General features: G+C 41.8%; 1 protein-coding gene across 1 annotated transcript in view; it reads right to left on the reverse strand.

Moving 5' to 3' along the window:
* PPFIA4 (PTPRF interacting protein alpha 4) overlaps positions 1-23,074 on the reverse strand; it is a 1,641,692-nt gene that overhangs the window by 139,780 nt on the left and 1,478,838 nt on the right. The window contains exon 24 of the mRNA XM_044070202.1: positions 20,315-20,344. Within this exon, the coding sequence (XP_043926137.1) occupies positions 20,315-20,344 (30 nt within the window). The remainder of the gene's footprint in view (positions 1-20,314; positions 20,345-23,074) is intronic.

Raw genomic sequence — 23,074 nt, forward strand, 5'->3', positions numbered from 1 at the left:
TTGGGCAGAATCCCCAGTGAAGACTTAACTGGTGGGATGGGGGGGCAAAGGGACAAAACTGCCTTGAACTTGAGTGTCTTTCTTAACTTTTGAGGAATTTTTTATTCTTCTTTGGGAGATACGCTGGTTTAAAAATAAAAAAGTAGAAGCCCGAGGTATATGGTAATCATAAAATTCCTTCATGGCAGTCAGAGCCTGTTTCTTCTTCTTCTTATGCAGGTCTTCCACAATGTCCCGAGAAAATAGCATAAAAAGAACGTCCTGCAGAAAAGTCTGACTCACCTCTTCCTTAAAAAGTGGTCTGAACCGTGTTATCAGGATGCTGCTGCCTTATTAATGGTATCAACACAGTCAAAGTAACATTAGTCAACATGGAAGCCCACTGAAGGAAATCCTTGTGCCCAGAAACAGAAGCTCTGCAAGCTTCTCCAGAGCCTGGTCCACATGATTAAGCATCAAGATGCCCAATATGGCAAAGGGCAATACACTCTTATTCACCCTGTTCAGTGACTAGGAATGCTACTTTGCAGGCAAGGTGGAAAATTGCTGTTGTCTCTAGAAACTATGAGATACTGAAGGGAATTACATAAGAATCTGTTGTGGGATGTTTTATCAACATGTCAGTCCAAAGCTTTCGTGGATTATAAAGAGCATCAGCTTCTTTAAAAGAGACGTGACCAGAAATCTTCTGGGTGCTTGCAGGCAGGAGGAACAGCATCCTTGAGAACAAAAAAATCCATGGTGTTATGACATATAGTTCAAAAAAACATTTGCTACAAATACAATCCAAAAATGGCTTCTGACCCTGAACATCTTTCCAATGGAGGGTCACTATAAGGGGAAGATGCAGGGAGAAGATGTTTAATTATCTTTCTACATCCCAGAAGTAAAACATTAGGGTTTTTCTTAATCCCCTTAAAAAAGATGAAATTAGAAGGATACTGGAAATATCCTACTTGCAATAAAAACAGCCGAGAACAACCAGAATTCACCTGATGTCTTGGGCATGGGATGAGTGACAGGCAGACACTTTTGAAAGGTCACGTAATTATTCCATACTCTGATGGAAAGCATCCACCAGAAATGTCACCTGCGGATGAGATGCCAGCATAGGGCCGTGCATGTATCAGACTGAATCCCCAGGCATGGGAAGGAGTACTGCACTTCTCTCATCAGTAAGCCAGCAAGTCAAGCAGCTGAGAAAGAATAGAGCACAATGTGCCTGAAATTAAATACAGAACCCTTGCTAATGAACCTTAAGGTTCACATTATATGAGGAGGACTGTTCCACTGGAGTAAAAATTGCAATGGAACTTGGATAGTTGCTACAGAAGTGCATTTCCTACCTCCTTCAGGTTTAGCTGATGACTGAAATAAGTTTGATTATACACCATTAAAGGACAGTTAACAGGCCATGAAGAAGAGAAGGCTGTCTGCATAATGGCTTTGGTGGTTAGTTGGTTTCATGCTTCCTAACCTTTAACTTTAGCAGTGACTCATACCTGGGATTATTAAGTGCACATTACGAGGTATTCCTGCACTGGCTTATCATCCAAAGCTACCACCTTGCTTTTTACCTCTCCTTCTGGTAGACAGATTACATTGCTGGTTTTTGTAATGGTCCTTTACACTTTTCTCTGCTCACAGATACTAAGGACACTGCCACCGTGGGTCCCACCTGCTGATCTGATAAGCTCAAGTACAACTAAAGGTTTAAGTTTCCCAAGCAATGAATGAGGGAACATAAAGTTTGAGATCTAAACTATGCGAGCAGCAGAATTGCGGGGCTGGGCATGCCCTTCTGTATCTGATACATGACATCACACCATGTGCTGCTGAAAGACATCCTTCCACCAAGAGCTTGTGTGTTAGAGATTGCAAGACTGTGCAGAGAATGGTTTCTCATAAAAAGAAATCCCAGTGCAGAGGGACCTCTCAAGCATGTGAAAAATGTTGCAAAGTTGACAAACTTTCTTGACTAGTCTTCTAAACAAAACATATTTGGGTTTCTTACAATGAAAGCTTTCCCATAGCACTCAAAGTGCATACAGAAGTTACTCAGTTCATGGCTGGATCCCAAAGTATGTGTCCGAATTCTGTGTTCTACTGTAAACAGTTTTAAGACATAAGACATCAACACTTAACAAGTGCTAGCATTCACATTTAAGTCAGGGGGAACTTTAATTAAAATAGACTAAAACAAAGTATGTAGAATGACATGCTATCAGCTGTGGATGTAACCCGTCTGTTACTGCTTCTCCAGTAAGGATCACATTCCCTGCATTTTGTGGGAGCAAGACTGGATTCCTCACCCAGCAACTAAACTATCCACCATAAGACCCTCTGAAGTAACTGACTACATAAGTACAGCATAAGGGTTGGTGAGGGTGGTCTACCAATCCAGAGGCCAGCTTCTGGGCAAAATGCAAGAGGCAATGCATGAGTAGTTGTGACTTTGTAGCTACTGACAGCTTACTGTCCACTAAAGCACCCCTATCCTGAGGCATGTAGAGGGAATGACAGATTGTAGCAGCCATCAGGTCATAAATATGCATCAGGATCCAGGCTTGGACCCTGCAATGCATCTAAACCCACATAGCCAAATGCAGTGCCTACTGAGTCCTCCCCAAAGGTATAACTGACCGATTGTGAAGAACTGTCAACTCTAGATGTACAAAAACAATGCAGTCAGGAGGACTTTTAGAGGACTTGTGGAAGTGTAAGGTCACCCCCTCCCCTCCAGCATTCACAAAAAGGCAAGATAATAATACAAGACCTTTCCAGGGAGTCAAATGAAAGAGCTACTAATAGCCAGTCACCTACATAAGGGAACATGCTGAGGCTCTTTTCCAGCAAGACTATAGCAAACAAGGCCAACAAACCTTTGGTGGACACTCTCTTCACTGTAGAAATCCAAAAACGCTAACATTGTGTAAAGGAAGTAGTGCCTCGCCCAGGGTGATACAAAGGAATCTTTTGTGTGGTCTTCAAATACTAACATGCCAAAAGGCATCCATCATGCTCACTGACACCATCTAGGTACCCTGTGGGAGATATGGAAGCCCCCTACAGGGTGATTATCTGAAATTATCGGATAAACTCATTTAAATCAGCAAGGTTCAGAATGGTGCACAGACCTACTCATTTAGGGCAAGCAAACACTGAAAATAGCACAGTTTTTATGAAACTATTGAATGATGTACTCTGGAACTAGCTTAAGACCTCTGCTGAGATGGATTGACTCACAGGTGAAACTCTTGCTGTAAACAGGGATTAATTCACAAGTGAAACCCTTGATGTGGACAGACATGAAATCTAGGTTATACATACTTACAAATATTTCAAACATGGGCATTAATGCCCTTCTAGCTTGGCAATATACCAAAACACTTGTTCCCATAATAAGTGTCCAGGTTGTTCTTAAAAATCTCTAAACTAGTACTTGCTTTAATATAATTTGGTAGTCTGTTCCATGTATCATCTACTCTGTCAGAGAACCAATTAGTGCACTTCTCATTCCCATAGAACCTTCTACACAGGTTATCTGATGATTCTCTAGTACTTTTTGATAACCACAAACATTCCCAGAAGCAGTTGTCTCCGAATGCCCTATTCACCTGAATAAGATCTCCTCTTAGATATCTGTAAAAGACACTGTACAAGTTCAGATATTTTAGTCTTTCATAATAACTTAATTTTTCACATCCATGGATGCCCTTGGTATATTTCCTCTGTACCCTTTCCAGTTTACTCATGCTCGTCTTTTTATAGGGTTTCCATATTGCTATTCCATACTCAAGTTTGGGTCTAATGTAACTAACAATGACTTCATCATTTTTGATTTCTTGGACCATATAAACCTTTTTATACAACCTATAGTTCTATAAAAAGAAGTTATGTACTCACCATAACATTCCATCTGAGTAGGTACTTCATTTGTCTGCAACCTGTGGGTATCGGATCCGATCTCGGATCCGAGCCGGCAGCTTTCCAAGCTACAAGATCCGAGCTCCTAGCTCCTCCCCCTACCCATAATCCCCTGCTATGTGCTACATTACCTCAGATCGAATTTTTTGCCTCTACACAACTCCTACCTTCGATAGAGGAAGCAACACCAGATAAACTGTCCTAAAGCAGAACAAGATCTCTTTGGTGATCAGGAATCCCGAAAGGTTCGGGGGATGGCAGGGGGGGTCGGTTGCAGACAAATGAAGTACCTACTCAGATGGAACGTTATGGTGAGTACATAACTTCTTTATCTGAAGTAGTTACTTCATTTGCTCTGCAACCTGTGGGACAGAGTCCCCAGCTACCTAGGGAGAAACCCTGGGCGGCCTATGGAAGGATATTCCGAAGCACCGCAGAGCCAAAGGAAGCCCTACCTCTCGATACCATATCCAACTTATAATGAGAAATAAACGTATGTGAAGAGGACCAGGTAGCTGCAGAGCATATGTCATCCAAGGGGATCCTAGACCAGAAGGCTGCAGAGGTGGCCACAGCCCTCGTAGAGTGAGTGCAAATTCCCGTAGGAACCGGTTTGCCTGCAGATAAGTACCCGTGGACTATGCATTGACAAATCCAATTTGCTACAGTCACTTTGGAAATGGCCTTACCCATGGCTGATTTAGCAAATGACATGAACAACTGGTCCGATTTGCAAAAATCCTTAGTCCTGTGTAGGTAGAAACGCAGTTGTCTGTGCACATCCAATTTATGCAATGTGTATTCCCCTTTATTCTGAAAGTTTGGGAAGAACACGGGTAAGTTTATTGATTGATTGATATTTGATTCCGAAGCCACCTTAGGTAAGAATGACGGATTAGTCCTGAGGAGCACTCTATCCTTATGAAAAATGAGATAAGGATGCTTCATACATAAGGCTTGAAGTTCTGATACCCTTTTGGCTGAAGTAATGGCCACCAAAAAGGCTGTTTTCCAGGACAAGAACTTTAATGGAACCGAAGCCGCGGGTTCAAAGAGTGGGCCTGTCAAGGCTTGTAGGACTAAGGCCAAGTCCCATGGAGGCACCAACACTTTCACCGGAGGCTTCAAGAGGAAAACGCCCCGTAAGAAGGTTTTACATAATTTTGTAGAAGCCAAAGATCCTAGTCCGTCTCCCACATGGAAATGGGAGATGGCTGCCAATTGCACCTTAACTGTTGAAGCACTTGTTCCTTGTCTGAATATCAGAGACAGGAAGTCTAGAATAGTAGGAATAGGAACTGTAAATGGATCCCGGCCTCTATCTTTGGCACAGAGAGAGAAACATTTCCATTTGCTGCAGTAAATCTTCCTAGTAGTCGGCTTATGAACTGCGACTAGAATGGCCTTAACAGGAGATGAGATACCAGGAGTCCTAGCCATCAGTGGAACTGGAGCAACCAAGCCACAAGCTTGAGGTTCACCAGGTTCAGGGGTTGTAATCCCGCCGGATGTGAAATCAGGTCTGGAATGGGATCCAGTATCCATGGCGGAGATACACTGCGAGACCGCAGGTACGGGAACCAGATCTGGCAAGGCCAGAATAGGGCTATGAGGATAACTCTGCTCCCCAACCGACGGGCTTTCTGTATGAACTTGGTCATGAGCGGAAGGGGTGGATAGGCATATAGTAGACCGGACGGCCAAGCATGGACTAGAGCGTCTCTGGGATTCTCCCCTTTGGGGGGAAGTATTGCGAAGTACTCGCTGCATTTTGTGTTTAAGGGAGAAGCAAAAAGATCGCAGCAAGGCCAACCCCATTTGCGGAAGATCTGCTTCGCAACTGATGGATTGAGAGACCACTCGTATGGAGTGAGAATCACTCTGCTCAGTTTGTTCGCCAGAATGTTGGACCAACCCGGAATGTGCATTGCTACCAGAAAGCGGTTGGTGGATATCGCCCATTCCCACACTCTCATAGCCTCCCGGCAAAGTGGGTAGGACCTGGTTCCTCCTTGCTTGTTTATGTACCAGACCACTGACATGTTGTCTGTCTGGATTGCAATATTCCCCAGAGGTAGAAGGTTGCGGAGAGCTTGCAACGCCCTCATCTCTAGGACATTGATATGCAAAGCGGTCTCCAGGGGAGTCCACGTGCCTTGGACGGTTCTGCCCGAACAATGCCCCCCCACCCGAGGCGAGAAGCGTCCATGGTCAGCGTGGCTTGGGGGGGGAGGGACAACAAAAGGCCTCCCTTCCTTCAGCTCTGGGGCGTGGAGCCACCAAAGAAAGGAGGGCCTGCAAACTCTGCTTAGGAGAATCAGAGTACTCAACGGATGGAGTAGCAGGGACCACTGAACTTGAAGGGTCCACTGCAGAATCCTCATTTGCAGACACGCATGAAGGGCGAGACTGATCACTGCTGCCATAGATCCTAGTGCCCTCAGAACTAATTCCGCCTTCGGGGATGGGCTTTGAAGAAGAATTAGCACCTGACACGACAAGCTGTTTATCCTGTCCGCAGTTAGCATAGCTCGAGAAATGCGGGTATCTAACTTGGCCCCTATGAACTCCAGGACCTGTACGGGGCAAAGAGAGGATTTCTGGAGGTTTACAGAGATGCCTAAGCTCTGGGCAAGGGTCAGAGCATAATCTCTTGCCAGGCAGAGCCGATGCCTGTTGGTGGCGGTAAGGAGCCAGTCGTCTAGGTACGGGAAGACCTGAATGCCCTGAAGTCTCAGGTGGGCTGCAACCACTGCCATGACCTTGGTGAACACCCTGGGGGCCGAGGTGAGGCCGAACGGGAGAACCCTGAACTGGTAATGACTGGCTCCCAGCCAGAAGCGGAGAAACCTTCTGGATCGTCTGTCCATCAAGATGTGGTAGTACGCATCCTTGAGGTCTATTGAGCACATCCAGTCGTTCTGCCACAGAAGGGGGAGAATAGATTGGAGGGTGACCATCCGGAACTTTTCTTTGGGAATGAACAGGTTCAAAGCGGAGAGGTCTAGAATGGGTCTGAGGTCCCCCGTCTTTTTTGGCACTAAAAAGAACCTGGAGTAATAACCCGATCCGGACTGGTCTGGGGGGACGGGCTGGATGGCTCTTTTTTCTAGCAACTTCAGGATTTCTGAAGCTGCTGCCTCCCTTCGATCGGGTGGAACATCGGGAGGTGTCTGGTCGAGGAGGTGGTTTATGAAGGGGATGGTATAACCTCTGGATATGATGCGGAGCACCCATCGATCTGTCGTAATGGACTCCCAGTTTGACAGGTGCTCTGACAACCGCCCCCCGACTGCCTCCAGAGAGGGACAGCCGGGTAAGCCCTCAGGGCTGCTGCGCGGGTCTATCCGGGAAGGGTTCCCTGGACCCGAAGTTACACGGTCCCCCTCTGCCTCTGGGCCGGCGTCCTCCTTGTCCTCCTCTGCCTCTAGAGGAGGAGGGGTCTGAAGCCAGATGGGATTGCTGGGACTTCCGGAACCACAGCTTCTTTTGTCCCCTCTGATTCCTCGAAAAGGATCGTTGGGGATTAGAGAAGCGGACCCCGATGGCAGACAGCATCTTCCCATCCTTCTCGCTTTGGACCAGCGTCTCGCGAACGGTCTTGCCGAAGAGTGAAGATCCGTCAAAGGGTGCATTTGCGAAGGACGCATTGAAGGGATCCACGAAATCGCAAAGACGGAGCCAGGAGTGACGTCGCAAGACGACCCCGGCTCCGCTGGCCCTAGCGGCTCCCTCCGTGGCATGGGAGAGTAGACGCATGGACGTGTTAGAGATGGATTTTAGAGTGGCCATACGAGTCGAGAAAACTTTTTTGTCCTCGACCGACATGGACTCCGGGGGGGGCTGCAGCGTATTCCTTAATTAAGTCTCGTTGCAGCCTAATGGTATGTGCCATGTAGTTAAGTGCCCTTACAGAAAAGGTCACTGAACTAAACATCCGCTTCCCAATGCGGTCCAGTGCTCGAGATTCCTTATCTGGCGGGTGAACTGAAGAACTCTCCTGCGCGAGTTCTCTCTTGGTGGCAGCCGCCACCAACATGGCATCCACTGGGGTTCCCTTGGCCCAAGACAATCTATCCACTGGGGGGGCTAAGGATCTTGTCGGGTCACTTCGGGATAGGCTCCACGGTGTCGGGCTCCTTCCACACCCTGGTAGTAATGAGATCTACCAGGGGGTCAGCTGGGAGGGACACCCAGGAGATAAAACGGCCTGCCTCAAACGCATCCAGGAACACGGATTTATCTGCGGAAGGTTTTTGGGCAGACCACCCCCCCCTCTAATACGCAACATTTCCATGATGTCTCCGAAGGAGACATCCTCGGGGGGTGACCTTGGGGAACCTTCCCCTTCATCTAAATCTGTGTTGGTTGTGACAGACTCGGGGGAGTCCAGGTGCCTCCTCTTGCACCGACGTTTTCGAGGGACCTCCTCGGTGGGACTGTCCAAAGAGGGCTCGTCAACGGGGTCCTGTTCCTCTAAGGGAACCAACTGCAGGGCTTGAGCAGGCTGTCCCGATGGTCGGATGATGGAGGATAGACCCACATGCAGCGGGGGTACGGGAGGATCCGATGCCCGGACCGGGGACCTGGAGGTCCTCGACAGTACCCTCTCCACAACCTCAAAAGCCGAAGGAGAGCTACTCTCGCCAGGCTCTGAGAGCAATCTCCTCGGATCGGGGTCGGAGCCGATGCAACCGGAGCCGAGAGAGAGGTGTGCTCCGAACCCAATGGAGCCGAAGACACACCAGCTCCCCCGGATCCGATGCTCAGCCCTGAGAGCTCGGATCCGACAGACTCGAAGGCACAGTCGGCGTCGAAGCGACCGGAGCTATCGGCGCCGACGAATCCCCGGTTCCGAAAGGGCCCGGATCCGTTAACTCCGAGACCCGAAAACGGGTCGGAGAAGGAGTAATCGGAGCAAATATGGGGGCCGCGCTCCCCCCCAGAGGGGGGGTAGGCAAGAGCACCCCCATCTGCATTTGGGTCTGGATGAATCGGCGCATCATCAGATCCATATCTGCTTCAGTGAAGCTTCTTGTTGATCTTGAAGAAGTCATCGAGGTGGGCCGGGAGGGTCGCCTCGACAACCTCGAGGGAGACCGATCCTCCTCCTCCAGTTCCGGCGAAAAATGAGGTGAACGGAGCTGAGAGGGGGAGGATCCATAACCCCTCGAGGGAGACCTAGTCAGCTTAGATGGCGGGGCTGAGGGTTGAGTCTCAGCCCGCCTTTTGTGGGACTTATGTCCCTTGTCTTTGTGCCTTTTCTCCACCGTAGTGGAGGTACCTGAATCCCCCGAACTCAAACCCAAAGAGGGAGGTTGAGTCCCAGGTTGAGTCGGGGGCCCAGAAGGCACAAGGGCTGTGAGACAGCCTGTGCCTAAGAGGGGGAGGAAGAAGAAGCTGATTCCTGAGGCAACAAGCCCACCAGGATCAGGTTGTTCTTCCTGTCCCTAATAGCTCGGGGATTAAAGGCCGTGCAGATTGTGCAGGCCGATGACAAATGGGCCGCCCCCAAGCATAAAATGCACTGAGTGTGGCCATCCGCCGGCGAAAGCTTATGGCCACACTCAGTACACTTTGAGAACACCGCCTTAGGCCCTTCAGCCATAACACCACTCACACCAAAAAACACACCCAAACACTAAGAGGGGGGAGGGTGAAAGGCGGGAATTAACAGAAAAAAACTAGTTAGAAAGGGGGAAGAAAGGGTACCTAACTAACTACACTTTCGCTAACTAACCCAGATAAAACTAAACACTCTCACACAAGAAAAAGATTTTTTTTTTTTTTTTTTAAAGAAGAAAAAGGTTCAATCTCACCAAAAGCCAAGGAGCTCTTCAAAAGTAGCTGCTTCAGCCGCGGCAAAAAACGATCTGAGGTAATGTAGCACATAGCAGGGGATTATGGGTAGGGGGAGGAGCTAGGAGCTCAGATCTTGTAGCTTGGAAAGCTGCCGGCTCGGATCCGAGATTGGACCCGATACCCACAGGTTGCAGAGCAAATGAAGTAACTACTTCAGATCTATCATTAACCAATTGGTTAATATGATTAGAATAACTCATTGCTGAATCTACCCATATACCCAGGTCCTTTAATGAGTCTACAGTTTCAATCACTGAGTGCTGTATTAAATATTCACCTTTTAATTTATGTCTCTCAAATCTCATATGCTTAGTTTTTTATGTATTTATCAGCATATTGTACTGTGGTGGTGGTGCTGCGGCAGCATTGTCGCCTCACAGTAAGACGTTGTCCCGTTCGATTCTCAGCTAGAGCATCTTCTGTGTGGAGATATGCGTGAATGGGAGTACCTTCGTTGAAGGTTGTGCATCAGAGCTGGCAACTCAGCACGTAAAAATCTGCTGCCAATTATTAGCGGACCAGAGTTCCGCTGTGGTGACCCCTAACCGGGAAAAGCCAAAAGACACAACATCAGCATATTATACTCCTGTGCCCAAATTGTTTATTCAAGTTATTTTGCAGGCATGCCTTATCTGTAACACATGTAATCAGTTTACCCAAATTCAGGTCATCTGCATATAGATTGTAGAACACTTCAGATGAAACAGTTAGGTCTGAAAGATACAATCTAAACAAGTAAGGGCCTAGGGCCCTGTGGGATACCCTGACTACAACCAAGGATTTCACCTGTCCAGTTGCTGTATGATACTTGCCATGTCCTATCTGTAAGCCATGCAGCTATCCATCTTATCAAGAGTACAGCAATACCTAGTTGTACTAATTTATTGATCAGCGTTTTGTGTATGACCCAGTCGAATGCTGACGTTAAATCTATATAAATTACATCACAGCACAATTTTTCATTCATAGCTGTTACTATATTGTTATAGAACATCAAGTTAGAGGTGGTAATAAATCTATTTTCAACATATGCATGCTGATGTATGGTTTCAAGTCCCAACCTATCCAGTTCTTACAATAACTTATCGAATATTACCTTCTCCTTTATTTTTCCACAACATGAAAGTAGGCTTAAGGGTCTGTATGAGTCTGGGTTTGTCCTACTCCCCTTTCCCTTAAAGACAGGCTTAATAAGTGCATGTCTCCAGTCTTGAGGAATCTCCCCATATTTATATGACCTAGTGAATAATGGATATAATGGTAACATAAGTTCTTGCTGAAGTGTTCTCAGGTCATTGTTACTAATTCCGTCTCTTCCCTGTGCTTTGTTTGGATCCAGTTTGTACAGTTCTTTTTCAATATAATCTAATTTGATTCCAGTATCTGGGGTTACCTGGATGTCACTAGGACAACTTATCACCCCTTTTGTGGCACCAAACTGTTTTGCATAAGATTTTGTAAATATATCTATAATCTGTTGTGTAAGAGAATAAACTTTAGAATCTGCACACAGTTTATCAGTTTGTGTGTCCTTACTCCTTCCACATCTTATGTATCTAAAATAAGGTTTCCTATTATGCTCAATATCTTTGTATACATTTTCTTCAAAGTTTTCTTTATCTTATCTCACACTATACTTAATCTGTTTGTCCAGCTTGTTTATTTCAGTTTTTAAAGTTGTAGTTCAACCTCTCTTCAATTTCTTATATTTTTTGTCTTTTACCTTAATCAGATATCTTGTTCTTATGGAAATATATCCCCCTGATTTTGTATGCCTAGATCCTGATGTTAAACATTTTTTTTTTTTTGCACTCAAAAAATTTCTCTTTCAAAACCTTCCACATTCCATCTGCAGTTTTTCCACTGAACACCTCACTCCAGTTAATTTTACATAGTGACGGTTTTGCTTCCATACAATCTGTAATTAACCTTCTGTACATTAGTTTAGATTTCAGTTTGACAGAATTATCTAACAACAAATTATCCTTTATAACCCCATTATCACTGCACGTCAACAGTGGTAAAATTTGTCTTAAAGTAACAGTAATTTCTTTAGGAACAAAAACAATGTCTAGTATGTTCTGTCCCCTGGTAGGTTTTTTTTACAATCTGAAGAATTGTTGTTCCTGAATATATGTTGTGAATAATTTCCTTACTAATGTTGTTGAATCAATATTGCAATCTGTTTCTAGTAAATTTAAGTCCCCAGCTAATATTATTCTTCCCTCCTGTGTTTCATGCAAGAAATGTATGAATTCCTCTAGGACATATGCACTTCACTTTGGTGGTCTCTACACTCCAGCAATTGTTATATGTTCCATGGTTGTCTTTATTGTCACAGTTACAAGGTCTATAGTATTGGTGTTATCACTGAACATGTAATAATCACAGGTCTCATAGCTATCTTTAATCCCCATCATAACACCTCCACCTGATTTTTTGTTAGAATGTCTGTTACAGTAAAAACATTTATACCCTAACAGAACTGGTTTCCAGTCATTGTTCTTTAACCGTGTTTCACAAACAACTACTTCAATCTTGTGGGAACGTAGCAAATTTTCCAATACAAAGACTTTATTATTAATGCTCCTAGCATTAAGAACCATCAGAGATGCATCGAATATTGCTATCTGTGAACTGTTAAATTTTTTGAACTGGCAAAAATCCTGTCTACTGTTTGTCAGATACTCAAAATACCTGCTATAAAAATTCTCTTCCCTGATCTTGATAAATGCATGCCATCCTCTTTGAACACATGTGCCCAAAAACTAAGCATGGATGCTTTACATATTTCCATTTTTTAATCAGGACATTTTTTCCATATAGGTATTTACCCAAAGAAATATTTTCATTCACAGTGACCTGATTATCCTTTCTATTGGTGATTTGTGAAAAATACATCCTAACACCAGTACAAGCTATACTATCTAAGGGTGCTGTCAATTCCCTACTTACAGTTGGAGAATCCTTTCAGATGACATCATTTGTACCAACATGAATAAAAACTGATCCGTACTTCCTTACATTAAGGCATTCCAAGACATGTCTCACATCTTCTATGTTTGCTCCTGGCACACATTACACTATTCGATGGTCATTATCTTATCTGCAAATATAAGTATCAGTTCCTCTAGTAATTGAATCTTGAATCTCCAGTTACAAGAATATCGTTGCTGGCCAGCTCAGAAGAATCTTCAGCTTCTAATCCAGTAATATCTGCTCTATCTATTGTTATAAAGGATAGATCTTCATCACCATTAGTCTTATTAATCCCACTGTTTTCATTCTGTATTAAATTCTCATCCAGCTGGCATTGTAAATCCACAGCTTGAGCCATGTAGTCAACATCTGTTTTTCTCTTCTTTTTTCTTACAGTGATGTTCTTCAATCCTTCCACATTCAGTTTTGATTTCTTACCTGCCCCTTGCCTCTTTTTTCTACCTTCTCTTTTGGAAAAATTATGCCTTTATATGTAGACTGAAGGTTTTCTGATAGAAAAATATTATCATTCCCTGTAACCTGTGTGTTACATAACAAAGCAGTGTCCTTTTTGGTACATATTCTATTTCCTTTAGTCATTAATCAGTTTCTTTTTCTTCTTTATTATTTGCTGTGAACGTCTTCATTTCTTTCTTTGTTTCCTTCTAAACAAACCAGATCCTCATATTGCTGAATACTTGTGTCCAGAATTCCAAAGTTGTCAGTGGCATCATCTTGTTTCATAGGGGTTGAAAGATCTTTGAAGACAATAGCTGCATCACTTCCTAAATGTCTTCTGTTTATTCTATACCTAACATTATTTAGTTCACCAGTCCAGTCATTAATATATGAAACAACAGTTCTCCTAGCCATGCCAACTGCGCAAGTGCAATCATCATCATTAAGTCTAGATTTACTTCTAACAATGGTGAGCAAATTTTCGAACTTCTGACCCGAGGAACACAGATCACTAGGGTTATCAGCTGTTACCTTTAAATATGCACAGCATTTATTACGCTGAAGAAGATACTTGTGCATTAGCAATTTGTTAATTGCATACTTATTTAAGAAATCCATATTCAGCTTCAAACAAATAAAATATTGTAAAAGAAAAAATAATCAAAAGCAGTAACCACTGAATTGAAAGAGAACTTAAATCAACTTATGACAAAAAATCACATGAGCAATATACAACTAAATACTAAAGTAAGGACAGTAAAGTTGTAAGTTGTTCTGACCATAAGTTCTGCAAGCCAGACAAAAGTTGTAATTCCTTTACATTATGCATGAAATGTAAAACAACAAAATATAATTCAAAGTAAATCTTGTTAGCAAGCTAGCCCTTCCTACCTACAAACAGTGAAAAACAGTGATAACAAATAAAATATCAATTCAAAGAAAACTTCTCTTACCAGTCAACTCCACAGTAAATCACAAACCAAAGTAAGATTGTTTAGATATGCTTCAGGACATGGTGAACACTGACCAGGCCCTTTTTAACTGTTCAACTCCCAGAATCCCCTACACAGATATTTCTAAATGAGGACTGGAGTGGGGGAGGGAACACCAATGAGGGGGTCATTTTATTGGGTGACTCAGCCAGGATAGTGATGAAGCAAGGCATTAACACTTCAGTACCTCCTTGGTTGCTGAAAGGGCTGCTTGTTTCATGGTTATCTAAGTGTACAATGGGCAGAAAGGCCCTTGACAGAGGAGATGCACAGTATTCTCTTCAGGGAATCCCCATCAGAGTTCTGAGTGCCATGGCCCTCAGAAACAAGCACTCAGAATCTTGTTCTGTACTATGTGCAGAGGATCAAAGCTCTTGACTGCTAATATGCTGCTTCCTGTGCTCAGGATGCAGGGTTTGATTCCATCCACCTTCAGCTGTCTACTGTGCAGCACTCTCAGGTCGTCCCTGAAAAGGGACAATTTGTCCAGTGGTCTTACCAGATGAACAAAAAGGTTTTAAAAGTGTTTGCACAAAGCTGTAGCAGGCAAAAAGTTGATTTTCAAAGTTTCAAAATCAAAGACCATCTCCATTAAATAAGTTGAGCCTTAACTGAGAGGCTCTATTAAGCTCTTCCATAGCCAGATTTTTTCAAGTGTGACTGGAACACAGAAATGTGATATGAATAGATGAGGACCTTAAGTTCCAGTATGGCACAGCTCCCACTTACCATATAAAGCTTTTGGTTTCTTGTTTGGTAGCATTGTGGCAAAGTGCTGTGGTCTCTGGCATGTATGTTAGGCTCAAAGTACAGAAAAGAAAGACTGACAGTTCAGGAAGGGTTTTGCAGATGGTATCTGCTTTCATGAAAGCGGAAAGGATAGTCAGGCTGCCTCCAAGATACATGAATAGCTCCCTTAATGAATTGCTTCATTGGAAAGTATAACCTGAAGCTTTGCAGACTTCTTGCCCAGATATATTCCCCTGAAAATTAAATTCCTTAAAAAGTATCACAGGGACTTTAAGCCAGTTCAAGCTGTTCCTTCAATGAAAGCATCCCATGGACAGAAAGCAGGGGAAGACATGAACGTAATGTTCTCATCCAGCTCAGATGTGATCTGCTCTGAATCCTCGAATTTCACAAAAAGCCTGAGAGAAGGAGACCGACCACCAAACCTTCTGCTATCCAAAGATATAAACCTGTATATGATACCACATAAAGGTGTGTGGCAACTGACATGTACAAGGTATCGGGTACTAGGAAAATGCACACAACAGTGGGCCAGTTGAAGTCAAACAGGCTTTATTGTGGAATGATCTGAGGGACCTTACTCAACCAGGACAGGCAGGCCAACTGAGTTTGGATGTAGGCTCTTGGTCCTAGGTTCTGCCATTCTGAGACCAGACACCATTGGGATCATACCGTTCAGCCTCGAGTTTCAGATGATCAGTAATGGGCCATGTGGTGCTTGCACTTTAGAACATTTCACCCTCCCCAATATGGGAGCGGGAGATGGGCCTACTCTGGTCCTCTTGTCGTCCAAAAGTAATGGTGGATTTGCATAAGAATGAGTCTATGCAAGGTCAAGGTCAAGGATAAGTATGAGGTCAGGTGAGGTAGCTTAAAAGCAATGGGAGGATCCTAACCAATAGACAAGCACGGGTGGAGTTTGTAGTAGAATATGCTGTTAAAAAGGGAGATAACTACATGAAGCAGGCAGGAAAGGTTAGAAAGGATTGGGAAGAGAGACTGAATCAGTAATTCACAAAGAAACAATGGGGGATATAGATGCATACATGGCTCCCAAATATGCAACAAAGTCTAGAAGAGTTAGGATCTTTGCTTGGAAGTTTTTGCATAGGTATTTCTATCCCCCTAGCAGACTATTAAGAATTTTTCCTCAGGCAGACTGCAAATGTTGGAGGTTTGAAGGGGAAGAAAGAGGTAATTGGGAACATATTTTAGGGAGTGTAATGAGTTGGCAGACTTTAAAGAAATTCCCTGCAGACTACACTCTCAGAAATACTGGGCGAGCAAATTGGTGTAACAAAGGAATTCATTTTTTCAGCTGTGATAAAGAATCGTAATTGCTTAGACATAGTAATTCCTTGCTTAGTTTAATTCTGGTGGCTGCCAAAAAAAAGCAATTACTTGAAAATAGAAATCAGAGTCTAAACCAACTGTACTAGAAGTAGTGAATATAATAACAAAGATAAAACAACTGGATGTGGGATCTTTAGAAGAGGGTAGGAGCAAATTACATAGGAGAAACAAATGGGAATTGTGGGAACAATACATGCAGAATAACGTTTTGTAGGAGGAATGAGGTTTAAGGGAAGGTGGGAATTTAATCAGCTATGTAATGTTTGACTGACAACAGACAGATTATAAGTGATGTATAATGTCTGCAACTGAAAATATGTCAGTATGGTTTGTTTTCATTTATGTAAATGTATGATTGCCTGTCATAAATGATAACTTAATGAAGGACGTTTCTTTAAAAGAGAGTTGGCTAAATATCAGACTTGCCTAAATAAAAATGTGTTTTGACTTTATTTCTAAAGCTCTGTTTCTGTGGTGATGCTCTGAACTATAACCAGGGGTGAGTGGAGGACCTATCTGCTCATTCCCACACAAGGAACTCTTGAAGCCTGCCATAATTTTACCCATGAGGTATGCAGAATGCTACATATAATGACATGCACAAGTGGCAGGCGAGGAACATTGGTAATTGTGGAAATTAACATCAAGTCTGTCCCACAGAGACAATAAAATACCAATGCAGGTCTCAGTTTATCTCATAGCCATAGGAGTAAGTATGCTTGTAAATATAAAATGTTATAATCAAATGCAAAGATTGTGATCCAAACACTTTGGGTTGAAAATATAGTGAGCTTGGAGAAGCATTCATGCAAGTATCAGGAGTGATTCATGACTGTGTGCATCACACATTCTTAAATGTAGAATTATCCATGTTCTTGCAGGATACTTATTAGTGGAGAATGTAAATCAAACTACTGATTTCAAGGAGGAAGGTCACCAATGTTCTATCATATGTTACAACCATAAGGTAATATTTATGAAGCAAAACCACAGATAAAAGTTTTAAATGAAAACAATAACTTCCAATCTGTCTCTAGCCTAGTTTGAGTAGTATGCTAGATAGTTGACAAGCAGGTTGAACGTGGAAATGACTGGACTGCATTCCATACACCCAGCCCAGAAAGAAAGAAAGAAACAGGCTAGATGTCTGTGCCACTACCAGCAGTGAAACCTGGGTTTTGCAGCACAGAAGGAAATAAACTGATGAATAGGGTGAGTGTCGAAGTAGTGCACAAATGCAGCTATGCCCTAGCCTGGCACTGCAGGCACTAGATTTATCAGAGGAGCCACGTCCCTAAATAAGAAAGGGAGAGTGTTATGGCATAAAACATCTAGCATGCCAAAATAATTTTTTCCACAAAGCAATTCTTGATCCTCCACTGATCTACAGAGAAATCATAATGTAAATCCCCATGGGAGGGAGGTAAGACCCCATCCCAAAGAATAATGTGGTGTGTTGCAGTCAAACAGGATGGTGGATGAAGGAATCAATCAGCTGAGGGAGGGGTTCATTTAGTCAGCAGTTCTCAACAGAAAAATATATGAAAAAAATAAATATAGGTTTAATGCTAACAAGGAATTGTGCCCTTTACTTGCAGAAGAAAAGCAAAACGCTACGACCAAAATGTTGAGCACATAGCGAATCACAACAAAGTGCAAACTGTGCAGCATTTACCTCACAAAGGCTATTAGTATTTGACTGAAGGATGATCAACACTCAACCACAGAGTCATCAATTTTTTTAACCAAAATATTAACATTACTTTTTTATGAAGATAATGCCTGCTTCACTCCCCAAGAAGAAGGATGCACAATTGTACCCTTTTGCTTATTGTATGTAATTTTAAGGATGTCAGAATGTGGAGGAAAGTATAAAACCTGAAAGTTATATTTTTATCAAAACATCAGTCTTATTCATCTATCTTGAATAAACTTTCTTTGCAGTCGTTATCAATCAGATGATCAACGTCATTCATAAGCTCACCAAAGAAAAATTTACATGCATTTAAAAAACTGCATTTTTGGAGGGCTGGGGAGTTATGGTGAACTTCTGTTAGTGCTTGTTAACAATTATTATGTGACCTCTTTACATCACCTTTTTAGTATTTTTATACCTTTTTAAACATTTCAGATATGCAGTTTAAATCTCAAATATCTTCAAATTGACTGGAAAACTATTCAAGATCAATTTAGTTGCTGATAAAAAAGGAGACAGAAGCCTAAAATGAAGCCCTCACAATACAGGGCTGTTCAACAATCTGATAAAAGAATATGGTCAGAGAATATTTAAATGTTTTTACTGCACTTTGTTAGGTTCATTGGTAAAGGATTGTTCCCAGCAATGATTGGCATTTTTCCTGCAAGATAAAACTGTAAACTTAACTATTAGATGAAGTTAAACAGAAATGTTGTGGCTTGCACTCGGTCTAACATAACAGTGACAAATAACACCTAAGGACAAGAGGGAGTATTCCCTTATACATACACAAAAACATTATCAAAAACATTACCAACTCTGCAGACAATTCCTTCTTAAAAATGCAGTCCTTGTCATGTGTATGAAAGAAACACTCTATTACTGCAATAAAAATTATTCTGCATTTTGTGGTTTGATATGTTGCATCAAAATGCAATCATTTTATACAGCTATTTGAAAAAGACATGAGTTAATATGAAAGGGTAAGCCTGACAGCATTCTAGGTCTTTCGTATGTCTGCAATTAAGTTGTTTAGAAAATCTGTACACTTCGTTTTTCTACTATGTCATTACAGCCTTGTGACTCCTACAGACGTTTCTGCATTTACCTCCTACTGACATGTCTAGGTGTCAAATATTGGCTGTTCATATTTGGAATAATAATTCCAAAAACAACTTACATACAAGGTATTAGAAGATTTCATCCTAAATCTTACATGATTACAAATACAACTATATTGATATCTGACCTCTGTTTAATGCAGCTAAAGAAATATTGAATATTACTTGTAAGCCATTTAGTTGTATAGTAATACTTTTCAAATTTCTCTAAATCCAGCCATCCACAACCTCTTTTCCCATTTTTGGACATGGGTTAGGGTTGTCCCTTCAACAGTGACAATCATCTAGAGCCATGATTTACACTGCCGGGTGGCTAGTCCTGCTGCAATATTTGAACCGTACCACACACTCACACACACCAAGGCCAATTTAAAATGTCCAGTCCACCTGCTACATGTCTTTGGAATGTGGGAGGAAAATTCAGTACCCAGAGGAAACCCACATGAACACATGGAGGACATGCAGACTCCATACAGAAGGCACCCCAGCCAAGAATTGAACTGGGGAACCTCTTACTGTGTGGCGACAATGCTATCTGCTGCACCACTGTGCCACCCGCAACAACCCACAGTGACACAGAAAGAATTGCTTAAACTCTTACAAAAACTCACAGCTGTTATGAAGAAAATGTTGCTAGCAGTATGTGCATTGCTTGAAATGATACAATTGTCAGTTGTTTAAACAACATTACAAAAATTAATATTTACTGTGTTTAGTGTGGCTTACAAATCTAGTTTTAAGACCTAGAACTCGGTGAAATGCAGCCATTGTAAAGATTACTCCGTGCTGAATAGTTTGCCCTTGACAGTTTTCTAGGAACACTGTTCTAGAGATATGAATATTTGTTTGTATCATGAGGCAGTAACTTCATTTTTTAAAAGGCTCAGGCCACACCCATTGGAGGTTAGAGTGCAAACTGAAAAGAGAAGCACTGGAGGGAAAAAGGTAAGAAATTATTGCTACAATGTATTATACTTTGTTGTTTGTCCTGTTTTTCACACAGTATAATCTCATGTTCTGAAATTACATTTATAAAATCTAAGAATGCGACACAGGCCCATGCAAAATCACATAGTCACCAAACACACACAAACATATACACAAAATGAAAACTTGTGGTAATGCTGCCACACAAGCATATACAGGAACATGTAAGCAGCGGCTTTGAAACTGACCTGTGCCCAGCTTCCTTCTTCGTTGTCTTTCTAACAGCCAGGATTGGAGCATGTTAGTAAAAGAGCAGTTAAAATAGCTTTTAGTAAAGCATATTAGGCAGCTTTGAACAAAAAATGAAGCAGCATGCAACATGAAATGACATTAAGAAATAACCATCATGCATAACTTTATTACGCTCCACTTTAAACTAAATACTGAATTCATTAAAAAAGATTTACTGTCTAGTACACTTTCTCACACACACACACACACTTTCACAGGTGTCTTGAAATGATTTAATGTTAAATATTAGTAGGTGTTACGGGAAACCATGCATTTATACTATACTCTTTTTATTTTGTTCTTCTCCCACAACTAAGATTGGAGTTTTAAGTTTTAGATCATTTTTTTCAGACCTTTCCACTAATCTTTTTGAGCAGCATAATACTGTTAGCAAAAATGTGTACAAACTCTACTCTGTTGTACCCCTGGAAGGAATCCATCGCGTAGCTTCAAAATGCACCTTTGGGGGAGAAGTGCCTCAGCTATAGTCATTCAAATCATTACCTAAAATAGTAAATAAATGCTAAATGCGGTTAGTATCTGTTTATATCTTAGGTATATTTATGATATGGATAAGTGCGATGCTAAGAAAAGTATCAGTTCTACATTATGGCCTCAAGAATGGCAAAGCAGTGAAGCCTCAATACTAGACTGAAGGACAATAGGATAATACTAACATTTTCAAAAAAAACATGCTTTATATAAAGCCTCTCAGTTCAAATCTTGCACTTTTTTCTCTTTGGAAAAGGGATGTTAACATAGTTAAATTTATAACGTAAGAAACAGATTAAATTATTTTGCTTCTTGTTATTCAACATTTATTTTTCACTTGGGTGGATAATGCAGCTGAATAAAAAGGTCTGCTCATTAAACTCTTTCTCCTGATGAATGCAGATACTGACCTTGGGTAAGTATCTTATAATGTGAGTAAATATTTTGTAAGGTTTCATGCAATATCCTCATTTTATAGTTCAAAGTACTCTGAATTCAGCCAGAGGCAAGTGATACAATTTATGCACAGAAATATCACATAAATAATTGCTGAGGAACAAATATGCAGATTTGTGAATACCACAATTTAAATAGCTACTGACAGACCTCAATCTATGTTGTGTATTTGCATCTTCTCTGCATGACAAGACACTCCACGATCTTCCAGGTTTTGCTATCGCAGCAGGTCTCCATGTAAGAACACTAATACCTCTTGCCATTCCTTCGCTGCTGACCTTGTGAAGGCCTCACAGGTGGCATACTATACATGCAGTCCATAGGATACCGTTGTGGTACACATAACACAAGTGCAGACAGTTGTGTACTCCTACTAGTGTGCACAGCAAATTCTATCACAAAGAAGAGCATCTCATAAGCTCGTAAGAGACAAGCTGATGACAGGTGAACATTGCTATTTTCAGTTAGCAACATTTTTTTAAAGAATCGAGTAAAGGCCTAAAAAAGTACTTCAGCAGACTAAGCTGAGAAAATTCTTTCCAAAGAAAGGTAGCAGTGGTTATAGAGAGCACAAAAACTATGGACAACTTAACAGAAACTGAACTGGCAGCAGCAAAAAGCAGATGACGGTTATTTATACATCAATGCAAAGTATCCCATTGTAGCTTATACAGCCTACAGAGACTGATTAAGAAAGGAGGCATGGCACATGCCCTTTTTCAAGAGTTTTTAAGAGGGTCTCGCCCACACTTCAGCAAGGAAGAGAAAAAAAATTCTGTATTACAGTAGTGTGATGATCAATGGCCTCTGACAACCACAATACAGGAATATTTTATGTAAATTAACACAGCATTTATGTCAGTAAGTATGTCATCTGAAGAGAGCTAGAGATCACACAAAAAGCTGCACAACTGTATACACTTCAATACATATTAAAAGGTACGTGCAAATCTGCACACATTTATATCTATTGTATCTTAAGCTGAAGTGCAAACTCTAATAAATGGATGAAAGGTAATGCTAAATGTAGTGGGAAATAAAACAAGTGTCAGCCTTTCATTATTTCCTTTCATTTATGTCAAACCAATGTAACTTTTTTCAAGTTATTCTGCGTCAACCTATTATCATGCTTTAACAATATGAAAAATGTACTAGGTGAAGTCAAGAACCCGTATACCAGTTACATCCTGTAGACCTGGGTTTGATTCCTGTAACATCCATGCGCCTACTACATGCCTCTCAGCTCATGTATTTAGGCCAAAACATCCTGTTCACCTGTGAAAACAAGCACTTGTGTCTAGTGGGTCTCACCTGGTTAACATAAGACTAACACAGATATAATACTAATAAATAAAACTCCTAGTGGTAACATTTTAGAATAACGGGAGGAAGGAAGGAATGAAGGAGAAAACAGACAGTTAAGCAGGAAAACAAGGAAAAGACTGATCGGGTTTCATATGGTTGCTGAACAGATTACTATAAAACAGGTTATTTCACTCATACTACAACACTATTATGACAAATGTGCAAACTACCAGAACAGTGAACCCTGAATCACAGAAACCACATTGTACACCTAGAAAATACTCTCTTGGTTAATATATGGCTAATGCCAGGAAGTTTGAGCCAAGAAATGTTGATGTATATGACAGATGAGGGTCACTTATTCTGAGCAGTTCAAGTAAATGTATGTCTTACTTTGTTTTGCCAGAGTAACAGAAAAAAGCGCATAGACCTTTAGCATGCTTTCTTGTTTTAGAAAGGTCATT

The sequence above is a fragment of the Protopterus annectens genome, chromosome 4.part1 (genome assembly GCF_019279795.1).
Source record: "Protopterus annectens isolate FY-2018-M chromosome 4.part1, PAN1.0, whole genome shotgun sequence".
In the NCBI taxonomy this organism is placed as follows: domain Eukaryota; kingdom Metazoa; phylum Chordata; order Ceratodontiformes; family Protopteridae; genus Protopterus; species Protopterus annectens.